This window comes from Macaca fascicularis, chromosome 7 (assembly GCF_037993035.2).
Source record: "Macaca fascicularis isolate 582-1 chromosome 7, T2T-MFA8v1.1".
NCBI classification, from domain to species: domain Eukaryota; kingdom Metazoa; phylum Chordata; class Mammalia; order Primates; family Cercopithecidae; genus Macaca; species Macaca fascicularis.
The window spans coordinates 168,814,902-168,829,457 of NC_088381.1; the positions used below are offsets into that span (position 1 = coordinate 168,814,902).

The 14,556-nt window shown below is 56.5% G+C and overlaps 1 protein-coding gene across 4 annotated transcripts; it reads left to right on the plus strand.

Annotated features, from left to right (window-relative positions):
- The first annotated feature begins 2,927 nt into the window (after positions 1-2,927).
- On the plus strand, positions 2,928-13,144 carry DLK1 (delta like non-canonical Notch ligand 1). Of its 4 annotated transcripts, none has more exons than XM_073998213.1 (6): positions 2,928-3,171; positions 4,437-4,500; positions 4,975-5,105; positions 8,060-8,201; positions 10,156-10,435; positions 12,378-13,144. In XM_073998213.1, the coding sequence occupies exons 1-6, from the start codon at positions 3,105-3,107 to the stop codon at positions 12,483-12,485; spliced, it is 792 nt and encodes a 263-aa protein (XP_073854314.1). In that variant the 5' UTR covers positions 2,928-3,104; the 3' UTR covers positions 12,486-13,144. The 4 variants fall into 4 exon arrangements, with proteins under 4 accessions (XP_073854314.1, XP_045252933.1, XP_045252934.1 ...); XM_045396998.1 differs by lacking the exon at positions 12,378-13,144 and adding an exon at positions 10,655-11,136; XM_045396999.1 differs by lacking the exon at positions 12,378-13,144 and adding an exon at positions 10,661-11,136.
- Positions 13,145-14,556: the final 1,412 nt, after the last annotated feature.

Below are 14,556 nucleotides of genomic sequence, written 5' to 3' on the forward strand. Positions count from 1 at the left end.
ACCAACCTCCCCTCCCCATCGCTCCTAAGCTACGCTTTCTCAGTGTCTGCTTGCTGAAAAGAAAGCTCCAGCCTCCTGAATTTACAAACGCTTTATTGAGATCAGAGCAAGGCAACAGAAAGCTTCTTGGCTTGTAGGTCCCGTGAGACAGGAAAGTCCCCTCCCGTCCCTGAAGTGTCCCTGCAGGGGGCTCTTGAAGAGGGCCCGGGGCCAGTGGAGCCTGGTCGCCAGCTTGGAGATCCTCTAGCTGTCTGGGGCAAGGGCTCTGGGCTGCAGCTGTTGGAGGAATGGCTGGAAGGGGTTCTGACCAGGCCCTGTCAGCACAGTGCTTTTCTGCTTACGAAAACCCGAGTTCCCTTCAGAGACAGGTGGGACATCTCTGTTTATGGGCTAAGAAACAGGGCTCCCAGAGGGAAGTGACTGGCCCAGGGCCCAGGAGCCTTGGTGGGCATGAAATGGAGATAGGATTAGAGAGCAGGTGCCCCCCAAGCGAAGGCAGTGCCCTTTCAGCATAAGCCTGTGACATTTGGACAGACTCCCTTGGGCGAGAATACCCTCCTCTGGCCTCCCTCCCTTTCCTAAACTGGGGAGGGCTGCGGTGGAGCGGGGGTGGGTCCGGGGAAGAATCTGGTTGGCGAAGGGAGGAGTCTAGGTGTGCTTGGGGGTGGGGAAACTCGAAGTCCACTGGGGCCCCCTAAGTGCTCCATGCAGTCCAGAGATTCTCCTCTCTGCGGGACTTTGGCAGGAGCCTGGGAGGCCCTCGCCCCTGGGTTACCCAGCCCTGAGATCCTCCACCCCTCCTTGGCTTCTAGCAGAGAACTCAGCTCTTCCAGGTCTGCCTGCTGTTGGGATGATTTCGGAGGCTGAAGTCAGGGGCCTTGGAGGGAGGGAAGAGAGGAACCCTGGTCAGGAAGACCTTGGCAATCACCATGCAGTGGACATTGGCACTTCCAGGGTTGAGTCTGTCAGCCACTCTCGTTCTAGGCCAAGGGCCTTGGGCAAAGGACCTTCCGTCACTGGAGTTGGTTTCTTGACTTGAGGAAAGAGTCCACGGAAGAGAGCAGGGTCACAGGAATGCAAGGGCATGTGGCAGGCACACAGTGGGCACCCCAGCTGCTCCCTCCAGCCTGTCCCTAAAGCCATTCCCAGCAGCCCCTACCCATCTGGGCGTTCTGCAGATAACATCAGGGAAGGGACACCATTCACCAGGGTCTGGGAATTTCCCTCCAGCCTCCTCGGAGCCAGCCCAGAGCAGCTCTGGTCTCTGTCCATCCCTGTGCCCATCCTGAGTGCCTTACTGGAGCAACTGACTTAGGGCTGGTGGGCCTGGGGACGCCCATGGGCCTGCCTTCCCACATCTATGGCTAGGATGGGAAACGTGTTCTCAGACCTGCTAGGGCTGGGCTAGAGGGCCAGGAGGCCAAAACATCCAGCTTCCAGGTTCAAAGTGGCAAGATCACACCCCACTGCAGCACTGCGAGGAAGGGGAGGCCGGGAGCTGGGTGGGCACCCACTCCCTGCATCTAGGATATGTATTAATTAATTATGTAAATTAAGTATTGTAAACCACCCACCCAAAGATCAGGATGCCTGGGACCCTTCCGCCAGGAGGTTAAACATCTTTAATCCCTTCCTACCCCTCTCCCTCCCTATCTTTCTGAGCCTCCCCCATACAGACTGGGTCAGGGGCTGCAGAGCTTTCCTCTACACCAGGGCTCTAAGCCTAGGCTGGGGGTAATGGTGAGGAGGGGTGCCTGAGGAGCACCCCCTCTCCCTGGGAGCTCTGCAGAGGAAGAGGGTCTCTGGCAATTGGCATCCTCTACCTGCACCTCTTGGGCTGGCGACCCCTCAGAGAAGTTCTCCCAGTGGGTCTGGAATACGTGCCGAGTGCCTGGAGTGCTATTGTGTGTATGTGAGAGCACATTGGTGAGGCTGCCCACGCATGCCACTGTGGACAAAGACAGATGCGACCGTGTGTGTGTGTGTGTTGGGGACTGCATATGTATTTTTGTCAGTGTGTGACCACGAGTCGGCTGGGTATGTGTGCTTGTGGGTATCAGGTGCGTGGCTGTGCGTACATGTGTGCGTAAGAGTCGGTGCATTTGTGTTTCAGCGCGGCTAAGGCCCTGACTGAGATGCTGTGTGTGCGGGGGTGGGTGTGACTGAATGCAGGCACGAGTGACCGTCTGTTTACAAGTGTGTTTGTGTGTTTGGGTGTGCAGGTGGTTCTGCCTACGCGTCTGTGTGCAGGGGATTGGCACATGGGAGAGGATGCCCATGGTTGGGTAACCGAGGGTCCGCTTGCCCCTCTGCCGCCCAGGACTGTGTCTGTAGGCCTTCTGGGCTACAGTGTGTTTGGGTTGCCGTGTGCGTTTGCGTTGCGGGGTGTGGGTTGCCACAGGGGCAACTGTATTTTTCTGCGTCTTCATGGCTAGGGGTACCGGGGGTGTCGGGCTTTTCCTGGGTGTTTTTCTGTGTGCGTGTGTGATTATGTGCTTAGTTCACATCTTCATAGTGCGCCTTTGCGTTTTCCTGGGTATCTAACCATTGTACGTGTGCCCGGGACGTCAGCAATAAGTGTTTCGGTGTTCCTGCGTGCGGACTTGTGCTCTCCGGGGAGGTCTGCGGCCCAGGTTCGATTCCTGCGACTTGTCCTAGGCAGGCCTGTGTGTGCGCGGCCGCATGCTGTCCTGTGGGGGGGAACGTGTGCCAAACGCTCGCGGGGTACCTGTGCCCGTCTAGCCAAGAGTGCACCCGTGTGCGCCAGCGAGCTTCCGGGACACTGCAGTGGTGGGGGGCGGCCCTGTGAGGGGCGGGGGTCACCGGGACTGGCCGGCGCCGGCCCCGTGTGCGCAGAGGCGGGGGCGGGGGGCGGGGGCCGCGGGGGGGGGAGGCGGTACGAAAAGGGCGGCGCGCGCGGCGGCGGCGGCAGCTCCCCGGCAGCGGCGGTGGAGAGCGCAGCGCGCAGCCCGGTGCAGCCCTGGCTTTCCCCTCGCTGCGCGCCCGCGCCCCCTTCCGCGTCCGCAACCAGAAGCCCAGTGCGGCGCCAGGAGCCGGACCCGCGCCCGCACCGCTCCCGGGACCGCGACCCCGGCCGCCCCGAGATGACCGCGACCGAAGCCCTCCTGCGCGTCCTCTTGCTCCTGCTGGCTTTCGGCCACAGCACCCATGGTGAGCCCCCCGGCGGCCCGGCTCGCGCCCCCTCTGGGGAAGCCTGCGACGCCCCGCCGGCCGCCCGGTGCCCCGCACGCCCCGTCTCGTGCGCCCCAACTCCTCCCGTCCCGCCTAGCCCTAAACCCCGCGCTGTGTCTGCCTCGCCCTCCCCGCCACCCTCGCTTGCCAAGGCCCGACCCTGGGGTCCCAGGGCGCAGGGGATGTGTGAGACCCCCAGCCCCTTCCCGCCCCGCAGAAGTGGCGCCAGAGGGGTGTCGGTGCGCTGAGCAAGGAGGTATGGAAAAATGAGGTGCTGTTGTGGAGTCTTCTACGAAAATACTCTGGGGTGCAACTTTGGGGTGTCTCTGTGTGAGCGTTCGGGAACAGGTCTCGGGGCGGGGGTGGGGGGCGACTTTGCCGTCTTAACCCCCAATTCCCAGAGAAGCCCAGCCTGAGCCCTTACTGCGTGGCGCGTTTGTCTAGGTGAGGGGCTGCGACACTTCTGTCTGCAGCGGCCATCTGTCTCTGACAGCGAGAGAGTTGCCCCCTTCCCGCAGCGCCCCCCCCCCCACTTATTGCACCAGTAGTTGTGAGGGGGCTGTCTAGGAAGCTGTGGAGCTGGTTGAGTAAATGCACACAGTAGGTGCCTATTAAAGTGTCAGAATCTCTAAGCAGTGTTGCAACCTCAGCCCGCTAAGCAAAACCCTGTGTCGTCATCGTTTTCTTAATGCGAAGAGTCTGGGGTAGGGGAAAGGGGGGAAGATTTGACCTGGGTGCCCAGCTTAATAGGGATGAACCTTCAAAAGAATCCAGACGCCTTACTGGGGAGCCCACCAGGTGAACCTGTCTGGGCTTTCCCAGAGCTGAACACCTCAAAATCTGCTCCCCTTTTCAGCTCAGGTTGCAAAAGTGATGGTCAGGGTCAGGCTGCGTGCCCGGGGGTCAACATATTTCCCTCCACTGTCCCCATCCCCACTGTTAGGAGGACTTGAGGTGTCGTATTTGCTTTTGGGGGTCGGGAGAGAAGGTGTTTCTCATGCTCCTAAGAACTAGGGAGTGTACTGTGGTCATTTCATCACTGGGAACGTGGCAGAGATTTTTCTCCTGCGTGCATTGAGCCCCATCCATGCTCGGATAGGAAGTGCCTACTGTGTGCCGGACTGGTAGGACCCAAGAGGGCTGTTGGTGCCCTCGGGGACAGTGGAGGGCTGTGTGGGAGAAGACAGGCTTTGCCTTGGCTTGGGGCCTGGTGGGGTGATCGTATAACCTTTCTTGTATCTCAGGGGCTGAATGCTTCCCGGCCTGCAACCCCCAAAATGGATTCTGCGAGGATGACAATGTTTGCAGGTAATAGAGTGGCTCCATAGAGGCAGCTTGTGGGGGCCACGCAGCAGCCTGGGGAGTCATGAAGTCAGGCAGAAAAAACAGGGGACTTGGCCACTGTGCTGCAGCAAACAGCTTCCTGGCCCCTTCAGAAAACTGGTGGGGGCAAGCGGGGGAGATGAGGGCAGGGGGTGGGGGCGGCCATAGCTCCTGTCTGCATTCTCAGAGGTGGGGTGGCAGGTGAGACCTCTGCAGGCCACTGCGGCAAAACGCAGCACTCCCCCGGGATCTCGGGACCCCTCCAGGTCGGCCCCTGAGCTTGGCATGCATTCTCTGTCAGTTTTCCCATGCAGGTGACTGATGGTTCCTTCCCAGGACCACTGGCTGGCACTGTGCAAAGACCCCCAAGGGTCCTTGGTTCCACAGAAAGTAGCCTGAGCTCCCTCTCTACCCCTGCCCTCTTCATATGTCCCCACCTTTCTCCCCCACCCCTTGCAGGTGCCAGCCTGGTTGGCAGGGTCCCCTGTGTGACCAGTGCGTGACCTCTCCCGGCTGCCTTCACGGACTCTGTGAAGAACCCTGGCAGTGCATTTGCACCGACGGCTGGGATGGGAAACTCTGTGATAGAGGTTGGCACTCGCCTTTGTTTGCTTCAGCCCTGCATCCTTACCTGCCTGCCCTAGCCCCCACCACCTCCTCCCAGGCTCCTGTTGCTGGCGGCCCTCACTTCCTCATTCCTGCACACCTCGTGCCCTGTATTCTAACGATCTGTTTATAAATTTCCTGCGGGTACCGAATGCCTCCTCAGAGGTAGGGACTGTATTTTGCTCTCCTCTGCACCATCAGCACCCAGCACCTAGAGAAGATATGGGGTGGGGGCCGGGGAGCTTCCTGTTGAATAAAGAGTCACAAAATACACACACAGCTGGGCCGGTGGGACCACAGACCCCAGGCCGCCTGTCCAGGTCACGGAAGCCCAGAGATGGACAAGGCTCTGGGGATCTCGGAGCTAAGACTCCCTAGAAAAGCACACGCAAGACCGTAAAGAGGCTGCAGACAAACAAATGGGGTGGGGGGTGGCCAGCACTGCTCAGGGGTTGAGGGGCAGGTGCTGAGTCACGGCCAGAAGGACAGGGCTGGGGGGCCTGGACTGAGCGGGTCAGGTATAGGGGGAGGCTGGGGTTGGGAAAAGCTGAGAAAGGGTTAAAGTGAAGATGGGTGTTATCTGTTGATTTCATTAATTTATGCAATCTTTGCCTCCGTTACCCTAAGCAATTGAGAGTTGGCTGTCACTGCATTTTCAGGCTGCGAAATGTCCGTCTAAGCCCATTTTCATTTGGCAAAACCTGCCCTAATGTCTGGGCAAACTGAAGTCCACAAAAAAACTCCCAGCTGCGTAGCAGCCTGCCCTCAGGGCCTCTGTCCCTCGTCCCCGACATTAGTAAAGAGGTACAGATAGGGAAACGGAGGATCAGAGAAACGCAAGTGTCTGCTAAGTGATATGAAAGAAGTTGGGAGAAAAGCCAGCTACAACCCTTTCCCCCAGCCCCAGAAAGAGAGTTCATTTTTGTCTTCGATTGCAACTAACATCCTCCCTTAAGGAACACTTAAGAGCGTTTTGTTATGGCCCCTGCCCTATACAGGCAGGGCAGCCGTGGCTCTGAAGCTGAGCTCCCTCACACTCCAAATTGTCTCTGGTCCTTCATTCCTGCCCCCCTAATACGGTGCAAGGTTCCCCGTGGCTGACTCATGCTGTGGCCGACGTCTCTGCTGCCCCTCACAGAAGCAGTGGCAGCAGCTCTGAGTTGTTTGGGGATCTGGGGGATCCCAGCAAAGCCACCGTGTGGGATCAGGGTTAGGGTTTTAGCCTGGAGCCCATCTTCTTTGGTATCTAAATGCAGTACAGCCTTGCTGAAATTTTCCAGACAAATGCCTCCCTTCCCATGGGCCCTTGGTATGTCCCCTCCCCACCAGGTTGACAAAGGCAGCCAGCTTGGGGATGGCCAGAGAGTCTAGGGTCCCAGAGAAGACACAGCCCTCCCTCCCCCTGTTTGCCCATCTTTGAGGCTGCCGTGGCCACAGCTGCTGTCCTGGCAGAGACCCCCAAGCAGCCTTCTCCTCAGAGCAGCTTAATTCACCCCTGCCTTGGGGTTGGAGACTCAGGAGGGCTGATCCAGGATTGGCGTAGCAGGGAGAGCTGCAGGGACAAGCTGAGGGTGGTCGCCAGCTTTTTAGCTTAAATTTAAGATTCTGAGTGACAGGAGAGCCGGTTGCAGAGAATTAGGAGCCTGACGCGGAGTTGCCGCGTGCTGATGCCTCGCCGGTGCCGTCCCATAAAGATAAATCCTCTTTATGTGTCCTTGCACCAAGCTGGGCTTCCGTGGAACGCCACAGGGTAGTCCATCAACGCGGCGTTCAGGCTCTTCCTTCTTGATTGATTGCAGTCTCCCCTCCACAAGGGTGTGGATCTCTCTGAGAGGGAACAAAAAATACGCACGTGTGTGGCTTCAGCACGGGGAATTTCCTCCCCGCACCCCCACCAGCCTGCCTTAGCTTGCTGTGTCTCTCGCTGGCCCTGGCTTTCTGTTTGGCAGGTGCAGCAGCTCAAATTATAGAAAATCAAAGCTGAAGAGTCCCTCAGAGATTGGCCAAGGAAAGACCCTCTTTTTATAAGTAGGGAAACTGAGGCACAGAATGGGGAGGAGCTGAACTCTGCTGCCACATGGCAGCAGGCTGGATACAGGGCAGGACAGGGGTCCCTTCCTGGCCCCACTGGGGAGCTGGGGTCTCCACCGTCAGAGAGCCCCTGACACGGGCCCTTGTGTTCAGCTCGTCCCTGGCTTGCTGAACCTGAATAATGAAGTGTGCCTGATGGAAGGTGTTAAAAGATGGTGGGAATATTCCAGTGCTCATGGAAGCCTGCGCTGATAGGAGAGCGCTCAATAGTTCTAATTTTCCTGGCTTTAAAGATGCAGCCTTTTTACCAGGGACCCCTTGAGTTCAGAGCCTGAGTGCATTAAGTGACCACAGGGACATGTGTAGTGCTGGGGCTAACAGGTTTCTTGATTCCTGACTCCATCCCCCTCACTGCCCCTCTTTGACGGAAAAGTATGAAGAGCTGGTGGTTTTTCTGAGGGTTGGGCTGTATTCGTCCCCCAGCTGGCCAGGACCCCTCCCCCAACAGGAGAGGCTGGAGGTCCGTGCAGTCTTGTCTGGTGGAGACAGGCCTGAGGGAATCTCAGCTAGGCATGCTGTTGCAGGGAGGAGCGTGATGTCCACAGTGAACGTCACGGACATGTTGCTGGATATGGGGTGACCTGGTGCCAGGCAAAGGGAACAGCTATCCTGGCTTGAGTACCAGTGGCCACGACTTTCTGATCTGTGACCTTAGACAAGGAAACCCCATTCAGCTTACTGAGCCTCAGCTAACTCACTTCGTGGGATTTTTTGAGGGAGCTCCCTACACCGTCTTACTCCAGACCCCACTTGGTGGCCACAGAGCTGTTTTAAAGCCCACTGGGGTCCACATCACGCTTGTGTATGGAGAGGAAACTAAGTTCTTGTCTTCTCCATCACCCCGCAGATGTTCGGGCCTGCTCCTCGACCCCCTGTGCTAACAACGGGACCTGCGTGAGCCTGGACGATGGCCTCTATGAATGCTCCTGTGCCCCTGGGTACTCGGGAAAGGACTGCCAGAAAAAGGACGGGCCTTGTGTGATCAATGGGTAAATATCCTTCCCGACGACGTGTGATCTAATGAATGCTGCTTTTCACGCACCCGCTAAAGACCCTTTCAGCCTAACCCTGTTGGACCTGTCTTCTGACAAAAGATGAAGTAGGCGCTTATCCTGGCAGCCCGTGGGGGACAGCTCTGGATGGGGGTGTTTAGGGGGGAATGTGTCATTGCCATAATTTTTTCAAATGATCCCGAAGGCGATTTCATATTCCCCTGATGTTCGCACGTCCTGATGCGTGTGACTGACAGTCGATCGGAATGGTGAACTGACACTCCGAGCTGCATAATTTTCTAAAGGCAACATAATGAGAGATTGGAGCTCCGCGGGGCTGAGGCTGTTTGAAACCCGCTTGCCGTATCTCAGGGGTGGTTTTGGGGAACTGGTGGGCTCTGCAGTTGGATTTTCTGGGATGTCTGTGGAGGGAGTTGCCAGGCTGAGAGGTGAAGCGATTGGGTTTCTGCCAGCACAAGAGGAGGTGGGCCGGCTGTCAGCTCTCCTCAGTGGGGAGGGAAGCTTTGGGACCCCTGGGCAGTGGATGCAACGGAATGGCCACTGTCTTCACTTGGACCTCCCTGAGCAATGCTTCCCAGTGGCTCAGCCGCTCTCCACCCGTTATCTCTGTGGCGGCCCTGAGCCATCCCTCCTCCCCGTTGGATGGGGCTTAGCCTGAAGCCAAGGGAGATCTTGACAGAGGCAGAGTCCGAATATAAGAATCCAAACTTGAACCCAGTCCTGGGCCTGTAGTTGGGGGACGGGGGTGTCCCTTTCCTTTGAAGAAACAGAAGCTAACATGCAAATAAGCTTATCTTGACCCGACATTGCGGGATGGCAGAGACCGCGGTAGTCTGTAACAGCTGTAAGCGGACATTAACGAGGCTTCCGAAGATCAGTCTTCAGACAGGGTCAGAGTGGGGGCCGGTGACAACTGAGCTCCATTTCTGCTTATTAGCAAGAAGGATAAAAAGATAACAAGAGCTTTAAAATATTTTGTTTTTCTCGCTAACGGACTTAAACCAGTGTGTCAAAATAGAGCCTGAGGTCCTTGAAATTCCTTCAGAGCCTGGCTCCCATGGAGCCCGCACCCTGAAGCAGCAATGCTGATTTCTTGTGTTTATTGCCCCTTCTTCCCCGGAGTTTTGGCATTTATCAGATGACAAAAGGCTCGCTCGTTTAAAAGCACTTACATTAAATGCTCCTTGCGCTCCACTTTGAGCAAACAGCTTTGGTTTGCAAGCTGCACTTGGGTGAATGGACCACTATTAAACAGCCTGGCACAGACACCGGCTCGTGCCAGCATAGACAGACCTCGTATTGCTTTCTCTTTGAGAGTCCCCAAGCGCTTCCTGCACAATAGCCTGTGGATCCACTCTGCTAATGATGATGATAATAATAATAATGAGGGTTGGCAGCGATAGTGGCCATAGGCAGGAAGGACGACAGCGGGTCCCGGGATAGGGTGAGGGGTGCCCCTTGCTTGGTTCTTCTGCCCCAGCAGCCCAGGGATGGAGCTAAGGGAAGGGGGTTTGCTCCAGTCCTGGGCTGTCACTGACTTTTCCTCTTCTAGCCTCAGTTTCCCCAGCTGGTTAGTGACTAACCAACAGTCCTCTGGTTGGAGAGGTGCAGAAAGAGGTGGGAGAGGACGTGAGCGTCCTGGCATGGGAGGTCAGGTGTGTCCCAGGTTAGCATCGAGATGGGGGTGAGGTGGGCACCCACCCACCCCTAGAGCTGCTGGTGAGCCTCTTGCAGACAGGGGTCATGACCCTGGGCACCTCTCTGTGCCTCCCTGGCTGGCGTTCCCTCCTTCCCTCCCTCATTCACCTGATGTGTTTTGAGCATCTGCCCCTTAATTAGGCCAGAGACCTTCTGCCCTGAGCCCCGTGCCCTGCAGCGCTGTCGTAGCCCAGCCCCCAAGGCCCTTTACTGTGTCCCTGTTGTGTTGCAGCTCCCCCTGCCAGCACGGAGGCACCTGCGTGGATGATGAGGGCCGGGCCTCCCATGCCTCCTGCCTGTGCCCCCCTGGCTTCTCAGGCAATTTCTGCGAGATCGTGGCCAACAGCTGCACCCCCAACCCATGCGAGAACGATGGCGTCTGCACCGACATCGGGGGCGACTTCCGCTGCCGGTGCCCGGCCGGCTTCATCGACAAGACCTGCAGCCGCCCGGTGACCAACTGCGCCAGCGGCCCATGCCAGAACGGGGGCACCTGCCTGCAGCACACCCAGGTGAGCTACGAGTGTCTGTGCAAGCCCGAGTTCACAGGTCTCACCTGTGTCAAGAAGCGCGCGCTGAGCCCCCAGCAGGTCACCCATCTGCCCAGCGGCTACGGGCTGACCTACCGCCTGACCCCTGGGGTGCACGAGCTGCCGGTACCGCAGCCCGAGCACCGTGTCCTGAAGGTGTCCATGAAAGAGCTCAACAAGAATACCCCTCTCCTCACCGAGGGCCAGGCCATCTGCTTCACCATCCTGGGCGTGCTCACCAGCCTGGTGGTGCTGGGCACCGTGGGCATCGTCTTCCTCAACAAGTGCGAGACCTGGGTGTCCAACCTGCGCTACAACCGCATGCTGCGGAAGAAGAAGAACCTACTGCTTCAGTACAACAGCGGGGAAGACCTGGCCGTTAACATCATCTTCCCCGAGAAGATCGACATGACCACCTTCAGCAAGGAGGCCGGCGGCGAGGAGATCTAAGCAGCCCTCCCACAGTCCCCCCTAGATTCTTGGAGTTCCGCAGAGCTCACTATATGCGGTCTGTCCTAATCTTTGTGCTGGAGTTCGCGCTTTCTTGTGTCAAATGTGGTGAACGCTACGCTTACATATATTGTCTTTGTGTTGCTGTGTGACAAGCGCAATGCTAAAACAATCCTCTTTCTCTCTCTTAATGCATGATACAGAATAATAATAAGAATTTCATCTTTAAACAAGTAAGAGAAATAAGTATGTTATTCTAAACTCTAAACTTAATGAAATATCAAAAAAGACCAAAAAAAAACAAGGCAACAGAACCAGGGCTCAGTGCCGACGCCCCTCCCCTGGGGGTCTCGGCCACAGAGTCCTCGTGAAACCGTTACGAGTGCTGTACATGACCACCCACTGTGCAAAGGGCTACGATTACTTTCGTTCGTTAATTCTCACACACCACATCCGACTTGCACTCACATCCAGCTCAACACCGCTACCTTTAGATCTTTCCGATTGATTTGAGATTTAGCGGAGTGCAGCGGCTGTGTGTCAGGCAGAGAGAGCCCCAGGTTGGCTGCTGGGGGGCTGGGTCCCTGTCCCAGCCCTGCCACTAACTCGCTGTGTGATCCTTGGCGAGTCCCTATCCCAATCCTGGGCCCACTTTCTCGCCCCTCTCGAGGGAGGGGTTTGAACACCGACCATCACAGTCCTCTCTGGCTCTAAAACTCTGAATTAGGAACGAGGGGGTACGAACCAAAACACTTCTGACCCCAAAAATTAGGATCTGATGAAGACTGAGTCTCATCCTGGGATCCGAAAGGTTTTGGCCTATCCTGGATGAACACTTGATGTGGAAATTTATCCTAACTGCGTTTCTCAAAGTGGGGAGCCTCCTGGCCCACTTCCCATTTGGGAAAAAATAGCCCCTTTGGGTCATAATGTGCCATCTAGAGTTGCCACTTAGGCAGCCAGCCCTCTCCCACCCCTCCTTGCCCACCCAGAGCCCCAACGCCATGCCTGCCCCTACCCTATCCCTTGAGACTTGAATGCACTTTGAGCCGCAAGTGCCCCTGGCAGAATCTGAGCAGCAACACAGCCCTCACCAAGGTTTTCACGGGGATTAGTGGAAATTGTCACTTGTGGGGCGCTTACTAGTACTGTGGCAAATGTGGTCCAAGACCTGGCCCACATAGCCACGGGTTGACATTTGTGTTGCTGAGTTAATAATTCTCAGATCTCAAAAGACCTAGCCAGCTTCTGAATTTTGTATTTGACTTTTTTTTTTTAACAAAGAGCATCTATTTTTTGTGCAAAAATAGAAAGAAATGGGACAGAGCTCTGTTTAGCTTTTCAGCTTTTGAGGTTGGGCAGCTAAACAGCCCTTGGGTACCAGATAGGAATATTTTGCTTCTTAGATGATTTAGATAAGAATCTAGACTCTTAGCTTTTGTGAGCGTTGCCTGCCGTGTTTACCTTGCTCCAGGTGTTTATTTCTGTCATCATCACCTTCGTCATCTGCAGTCAGTCACATCAGTCACCCGCACACAACTCACAGTCACCCACCCATTGGTCACCTGCGCCATCGTCATGACACGATATCGACCTCATCGCCTCATCGTCCTCCAACCACCGCCCAAGCCCTCTCATCCTGACTCAAAGCCTGACCAGCATCTGCCCAAACTCCCAACACCCCACTCCCCCCCACCAAGCCATTGGTCTCTTCACACCCCGTCCTTTGTCATCCTGATTCCAAGCCCCGCCCTACCCTCACCACTTAAGTCATCTGCACTCTGCAGAGTCCCTCCTACCCGCCTCTGTCCCCGCCAGACCCCTCCCTGCCTTCAGCCCTGAGTCTCCAGCCCCTCCCAGCCTCACCCCTAAAACCCAGTAACCTCCTGACCACTGTCATCACTGCCAAGCCCCTTCCCCTTCCCCTCCAGCTCCCGTCCCCACCACCCCTCCTGTCCCCCCATCCTTCCCCTCCTGTTAGCCCACCCCTCCTTTCCTATCACCCCTACCCTTCCCCTCCGATCCCCCTCATCCTTCCCCTCTGATCCCCCCCAGCCCTCCGTTTCTATCACCCCCACCCTTCCCCTCCCTTCCCTCACCCCAAACCCCTGGATCCTCTGCCCCAATCTCTGACAACCGCCCCAAGTCCGTCTTCCTCCCCAACGAAGTCATTCAAGTCACCATCTCATCTCATTTTGAGTTCGTTTTAAGAAATAAAAAAATTTAAAAGACAAAAAAAAAGAATTGTTGGCATGTGTCAGGCGGGCGTCTGGTACCCCGCCTGGCCTCTCTCAGCGTGAGACCTGGACTGAGTCTGCTAACGATTCTGTTCCTCAGTTTCCCCAAATACAAAATTCTAAGATTGGTGAGACGATCAAATTCTCTATGTTTTCGATCTTGATGCTGTAGAGAACAGCCATGTTCCCCTAATAACAAGAAAAAGACGTCCCAAGGTCGAGGTATCCTTGACCAACTCCCCATTCATTCATTTGCTCACCGTCCGCAACTCATCTGATCAGGAAGCATTTCCAGGCACCTGCGGAGCACTAGGCAGTGTGCGGGAGCTGCGGGGCAGGCAGGACGAGGGGGCAGTCTGGAGGGGGGCGGACACACAGCTGTCCCCAGGGAGCCCAGCGCGGTGCTGGTCACATACCGTGGGAGTGGAGGGTCCTGAGCAGACACCTCCCTTGGAGAAGGGCCACCATCTTACCTTCCCACGCAACAAATTATTACCAGCACACGATGAGGCCGTCCCTCCCAAATTCCACAGTGCCCACCACTCGCACTACCCCCCCTCCGTGCCACAGGAGCAGCATCAGCAGCCTCGCCACGGTCTTCACGTCATGCAGAAATGGCCATTCCATGTTCTATGGCCACCAGATTCTGCTGAGAGTGTCGGGATCCTTGACTGCCCGGCCACACCTTGTGTGTGTCTGGTGTAGTATGTAGTTTGCAAAACCAACGGAAAAGCTCAAAACAGCGACCCAAGACATAATCACTAATTCGGTCCCAAATTAGGACAGGAGGAGGAGGAGTGTCAATTTTGTCACCAAAATGTTTAAAAAAATGTCCTTGTCGCTCTTTTTAGCTTTCCCGTTTACTACCGGTCCAGACATGCAAAAAAACCTTGTTTATTGAAAAATAAACAACAAGGGCTAGTCTTGTGTCTGTGTCGTTGATTTCGCGTGTGCCGGGCTACGCTGGTCCCCTCCCATAGGGGCCTCAGGCTCCGGGCAGGGCGGGCATGGCGGGCAGGGCGGGCAGGGCGGGCAGGGCTCATGCTTTCCAGGGCTCTGCTTCGGCCTAACACCCAGCCCCTCTCATGTGGCCAGGAGGCCTCAGGGCTAAAGGGTGAGCCCGCCCAGGTCTGTGCACACCCCTTCTAGACCATACTCTTGGAACCTGGGAGTTTCTGGTTCAGAGGGTCCTGAGATGACCTCCAAGGCCCACATGGGCCTTGTGCCTGTCTGTTTCCCGAGGCGGCTCTTTGTGGGTGGCCTGGAGGGAGCTGGGTCATGAAGGTGACAGGTGCAGGGGAGGGGGTTCCATATGGGAGCATGAGAGTGACCATGCTCAGGGCCAGTTCTCCCCATGCACCAAGGTCCAGCGCAGAACTCAGAGGGGAGTCCAAGTGCCCCACGCTGGTGTGGGGC